The 6,110-nt window shown below is 34.0% G+C and overlaps 1 protein-coding gene across 1 annotated transcript; it reads right to left on the bottom strand.

Annotated features, from left to right (window-relative positions):
* Positions 1-1,437: 1,437 nt before the first annotated feature.
* On the bottom strand, positions 1,438-5,393 carry LOC132276145 (uncharacterized). The gene is made up of 6 exons (XM_059777429.1): positions 4,973-5,393; positions 3,409-3,667; positions 3,231-3,267; positions 2,654-2,759; positions 2,321-2,431; positions 1,438-1,791 (listed from the first exon to the last, which is right to left on the bottom strand). The coding sequence occupies exons 1-6, from the start codon at positions 5,105-5,107 to the stop codon at positions 1,675-1,677; spliced, it is 765 nt and encodes a 254-aa protein (XP_059633412.1). The 5' UTR covers positions 5,108-5,393; the 3' UTR covers positions 1,438-1,674.
* Between the last annotated feature and the right edge of the window lie 717 nt (positions 5,394-6,110).

The raw sequence follows: 6,110 nt of genomic DNA, 5'->3' as shown, positions 1-6,110 counted from the left end.
ACCTGGCGGAGTAAAAAACATAATGTAGTAGCAAGAAATAGCACAGAGGCAGAGTTTAGATCAGTTGCTCATGGAATTTGTGAGGTGTAATGGATTAAGAGACTATTGGATGAATTAAAGGTCTCTAATCCGTTGCCTATGAAATTGTACTGTGACAATAAAACTGCTATTTCGATCGCTCATAATCCAGTGCTTCATGACAGAACAAAGCACGTGGAGGTAGACAAACACTTCATTAAGGAAAAGCTCGAAAAAGGATTGATCTGTATGCCGTACATTCCTACTACCGAGCAAGTTGCAGATGTGCTTACAAAAGTACTTCCCACAAGACAGTTCGACAGACTAATTGGCAAGCTGGCTATGGAGGATATCTTCAAACCAGCTTGAAGGGGAGTGTTGAAAAGGAAAGATTCGGTAGTAATACTACCAAATATTATTAGCTGTAAATATAATATTTGGAGGATATTTGCTGTAAATAGAATATTGGTCAAATACTGTAAATTAGGAAATTATTAATTAGGCCAGCTTATTATGTGCGTGTATTCTTTCTTATAAAGAGAACCCGTGTAAACTTGTGAATAGGGTACTAATACAGAGAAAAAGTTTATTCTATATTTCTTCCTTTCAAGTTTATAGTTATGTTATAAAATTATTGGAGAGCCAACAACTATATTTTATGTTATATAAAATTATTGGAGAGCCAACAACTAGAATGACTCATGTCAATGTTATAAAATTATGGGAGAGCCAACAACTGCATGTTATGTTATAAAATTATGGGAGAGCCAACAACTAATATGAAAATGAAAGTGATATTTTTTTTGGGGATTTGAATATGGGCATATCTACTTGGGAAGCTTAGCTTTCTATCAATAGGTAATGCCAAATGATATGAAAATGAAAGTGATAAAATTATGGGAGAGCCAACAACTAATATGAAAATGAAAGTGATATTTTTTTTTGGGGATTTGAATATGGGCATATCTACTTGGGAAGCTTGGCTTTCTATTAATAGGTAATGCCAAATGATATTCAGATTTGTGAAAGTGAAACAATTAAGTTGTTTATATAATGCCTATATGATATTCAAATTTGTAGAAGTGAAACAATTAAGGCAAACAGCTAGTTAGGTAATTAATGACCTTAATTGTTTAACTTTGACAAATAAGCTAACTGAATGGCCTAAATATCATGACTCAAATGAAAATTGAAGTGTCAAAAAACTAGTTTGAATTTATTGTAGGGAGATCAATGATACGGTAAAGACTTTCATACATCTTTAATACTTCGTTATTTGTACTATTAACCAATTGTATCGTGTTACATAACTAAAAATGCTTTATTTTAGTAGATCCTATCACTACGTGTCAATATTTAATAAACTCATATACCATGTCATCACTACAATCCGCACAATTATGTTTTTATCAATGTGTCTTTAGAATGACTAGGAGGGAAACAAGCGTTTTTTCAAATAATGTATACTCATATCAAGTTTCAACATTCAATTCAATGGATAGAGAATACATGGTGTGTCAAGTAATAGTAGAACACCCTGGAGGCAAATAATGGAACAATGTTGCTTGATATATGAATGTGACATATCTAGCTATCAAGCTAAGTTAGTAATAGTAGACCATACAAGAGGAAATCTAGACAACAGGGATCAGCTTATCAAGAGTCCTGGATTGGAACTAATGGTAGTTTGCCTCCATATGTATCTGGAAGTTGGCTCTCGTCAATGTCGCAAAGCAACGTCGGTCTCAATTTTTTGTTCTCAACAAAAATTATCTGTCAAAAATGTGGTAAACATGATATTAGAATAAGCTCTTTATGACAAAAAAATGCTCAACGATTTGTAGACTAGATATGTTCGTTTAAACGTGTTTGCTTTTTGCAGTCGTTACCATCCAATTTTTCTTCAATTTATGAAATTCTAACATTTTGGATATGGGGCAACTATGATGTTCTTGACATATTCGAACTTGCTCAATCTTAATTCTCTCTCTTAAAATTCCCTTCATTTATTTAAAAGGTATGAACAATCATTTTGTTCTGTTTTGATTTCAAGGACCAAAACTGATGACTGAATTGAGGTTCCATAATGGCCTTGACAAGAACCATATTTGTTTTAAGCAGCTGTAGTGTCATTCTGATCATATCAGATATAAAGACAATATATGAATCTTTTTCTAGTCTATGGTCAGAAAACCACAAGTTTTGATAATATTTTAAGTGGAAAAAAACGTTCTATCAATGCAATGCAATCCAGGTTTACAAGAATTTGATGTAGTCTGTCTTGAAAGAGAAAAAGAATTACCTTCTTTTTGGTTTTGTTGTCAATAAACGGGTAAACAGCTTTCCATGCTGTCATAAACATGTAAGGCGAGTGGACTATAAATAACTTGCCTAGCCTCTCTGGAAAACAATCCTGCGAACGGAACAACCCGATTACAAAAATAAGCATTTTCTGGTTTGAGTCAAATTTGCATCCTATAATTGAAAGAGGATATATTGCTACTTTAAATTCAATATGCAGAGGCAGAAGAAAATTTTCACTAGCGGAAGAATACTTCAGACAACCTAGAGAGAGTGTTTTTCTAAATCTTGACATGTCCTGTAATGAAATACAAAATATGGTGAGAACTCAAACCTGCAAGATCGATAGAGCTGCAAGATATCCGCGAATGTCACTATTAGAATATCCCCATCCTTCAAGGTCTGCGATGCAGACAAACTTTTCCTGTCCTCTCGGCATTCTGACAGATAAAGATACCATAAAGTATTAATAAAGTCAATTTGCTGAAATATTCCAACATTAGAGAAAATAGACCTTATTTCCACTGTATTCAACGAAAAATTAAAACGGAACTCTTAGGTTTAGTTTAGTATGAAATAAAGTAAATTTGAAGAATGTTCTAGAAATCGCATTACCATTTCCAGTGGAGAAAAAAATCCATTTTTTGTTGTTAACTACTTGTACAGTCCAACAAAATGAAATAATGTGGCTTTAACATTAAGTTTCACAAGGCAGGTTTCCAAGAAATGGATAGGCCGACCACATCTCATTCATCTAACAATTATTTATCAATTTAATTGCTTATCCACGTCAATACTGCAATGATGTGCTCTTTCATTCATGAACACTGAGGTCCCATTTTCTAGATATCTGTTTTCCATTGGAATAAAACGAGACAGAGAAATCAAATGTACTCAAACAGATAATATACCTTGCACAAATTTTGTCGAGAGTGTACGCCACAAAACCTGTACATGAAAAAAGAGAAAAGAGAGGACAATTTAGCTTAATGAAAGATTGATCAATGTGGCTTTTGCTGAGATTTGAAATTAGATTAAGTTGCTAATGTGGTTTCAAATACGATATATGGATTAAATGCAATAACGTACGCTTGAATTCCTCTAGACTCCCTTTGCTAGGTTTATGTTGGGAACCAAAGGCAACTACTATGGGGCGTCCCATCTTATCCAGTCCTTGCATAAAAATCTTTTTTTGGGCAAGTTCATTTGAAATCTCTGATGTAGATATAAAGCCATTGGGAATAAATGCTTGCCTCCAGCTTAGGTAATTTAGAAGTAGACTGGAAGCCTTCTCAATATCTAGATCACGAGCTCGCAGAAATCTCCTAATCATAAAATCATCTACATCCTGCAATCCCAAGGAAAACACACGCACAACACAAAATAAGCCTGTCAGAGTACTGATTCAGGTAACCATATGCCAGTGAAGCCCTTAATGTAGAATCAGTATGTGTGAGTTTCGGGATAAAAATTTATTTTACATATAAAGGGATGTTGATTTAACTACTAAGAAGTCTGTGTTTTCCGTGCGGTACATGGGCATATTGAACGCAAGAGTTCAAGGTCGGTAGCCCGGTACACAATGTTGACCTTTCCAATGCACTACACTTTTCCAATGTTGTGTGCAGGAAGGCTGGACCATGTAGAGATCTAATGTTCGGACATCAGCAAAATTTACATGAAGTGGCTGCCCTAGTCCTGTACCCACATTCTCAGACAATATTTTACAATTGCACTATATGGCTGAAATTTCAGTTGTGTGGAAAAAGAAAAGATAATACTAACTATGAGGGAAAAGAAAAGAAAGGAAACGACAACGTAGTCCCTTTTATCGTAAGGAGGGAAAGAAAAGTGAAGGATAGAATCGACTCGTGCTCATGTTTGGGGACAAAAAGAAATGGAAAGTATCTTAACAATTTTACCATTATGCCCTTCAAAATTTGGAGTAGAATAGTTAGGTGAGTCATTTTCTTACAATCGATATATCTTGTAAAGGTGTATATATGTTTAGTTGTTTACAAACTAATATTTTTACAAGAAAAGCATCTACTTATTTTTCTTTCATATTCAAATTTGTTTGTTAATGTATGTGTCTGTGTGCTTGTCATTTGAGCCGCAACCCATAAGAATGATACTATTGGGTGCAACACCTAATGCCTTCTCACTTCTCAGCATGTCCAAGCATATAAGAAGAAAAAACTTCATAAACCTAGCTGAGTTTGAGTAGGGATTGACCTTAATCATCATTTGAGTAAGCAAAGTATGGTCTTTATATAGACCCCTCAAATGTGTTTCGCGTTCAGTTCTCAAAATCCATGAATTAATATGGGGGAAAAAAATTACACAAATTAAGAAGATTTATGTTACCAAATGCTGTGTAGCCTAGTGGCATCTCCACTACCTTCCAAGGATAATGGTTTATTTCACAGTAGAGGATTCACATATCCACACACACATGTTGTGTCATGAAGATATAGTTTGTTCCTCATAGTTTGTAAAGCACAATTAACCAAAATGAAAGAGTAACTAGTAATCAAACAACCAGAAACATTCAGAAGAAATTCAATTAATTTTAATTGGACAAAACAAATAATTCAAAACAGGAAACAAAAACATCAATAGAAAGAGAAAAAAGAAAGAGAGGTGGTTTGACCTTTGCAGAGGGATTTTGAGTTTGGATGAAGTCTCTCATGATTCCAATTTTGGTTAGCTCTATCTCATTGCTTTCCAAGTTATCTTGCACTCCACTTGCACCCTCAACCCCTGTAGACTCCATCACTGTACCCATCAATATTTCTCCAGTTTAGAGAGAGAAAACACTCCGATTCTCTCTCTATATGTATAGAGAGAGAAAGGACTCTGTTAAGAGTGGAAGCTATAAATGCAACGAGATGAGATGTGCGGACAAGTGAAGGAATAGAAGGGAATGAATGAATTGAACACAAAAGGGTTTTTAATTATAGTCCTCACATTTGGGCAAGTTTTATATTCCAAATCAGGATCGGGGACTCCATTCTTGACTTGACTTCTCTCTTAACCTCCTTGTTTCTCTGGTTCGTTGCAAAAGTCGCCGTAGGGTGATACGACGACGTGCCACAATAGCGTACGCGTGTTTTAAGCTGATTTCAGATTTATGGAAAATTGAGCATTCGTGGGTAAGAATAAGATGACCCAACCACCTTCATTGGACTCGATATTTTAAAATAGCGTGATTAATTAATTAGTTTAAAGCTAGAATTTGAGTCAAAAGAGAAGGGCAATTCTGATATTTTAACTTTCTGGTAATTGAAGTGTTCAACTTTAATCCGTTAAACTTTTATTCAAACTCTCTAGAACTCTGTTTTTTTTTTTTTCAACGTGGTGTTTAAAGGAACGAGTAATGTTATAAAATTCTCCATGACAGAAAAAAATATGAACCATGTATGCCACCTCGTTCATATATATATATATATATATATATATATATATATATATAATATTTAGATTAATTTAGAGAAGTTTTTATTTGAGTGGTACTCATTTTAATGAATAATTGTAAAGATTTTTTTATAAGGTGCTCGATAGTTAGACACATTAGACTAATTATGTGATTAAGAGATGATGCTACGACGGTATTATTTTATTTAATAATGTTATTCTTTATTAATATAAATCAATAAGATGCATTTAATTTTGGAGTACTTATCTTTATTGATGATTCGGTGAGCATATCTATAGCAATATCTGCTCTAGAAAAAGAGTGACATAACAAGGACTAGGGTGTGAAGTGAAAGTCTTCAAAAATTAATTTG

Source organism: Cornus florida, unplaced genomic scaffold (genome assembly GCF_030987335.1).
Source record: "Cornus florida cultivar Cherokee Brave unplaced genomic scaffold, ASM3098733v1 CherokeeBrave_3.0.0_Hap2_Chr10, whole genome shotgun sequence".
Taxonomy (NCBI): Eukaryota; Viridiplantae; Streptophyta; class Magnoliopsida; order Cornales; family Cornaceae; genus Cornus; species Cornus florida.
This window is presented reverse-complemented; position numbering and strand designations above follow the sequence as displayed.

Bases quoted from the DNA above. Each gene is read 5' to 3' on its own strand.
- LOC132276145 (XM_059777429.1), bottom strand. From the start codon at position 5,107: ATGGGTACAGTGATGGAGTCTACAGGGGTTGAGGGTGCAAGTGGAGTG. The intron at 3,668-4,972 runs GTCAAACCACCT...TTGGGATTGCAG, and splicing joins CTCAAAATCCCTCTGCAAAG to GATGTAGATGATTTTATGAT. The intron at 1,792-2,320 runs GTAATTCTTTTT...CATTTTTGACAG, and splicing joins ACAACAAAACCAAAAAGAAG to ATAATTTTTGTTGAGAACAA.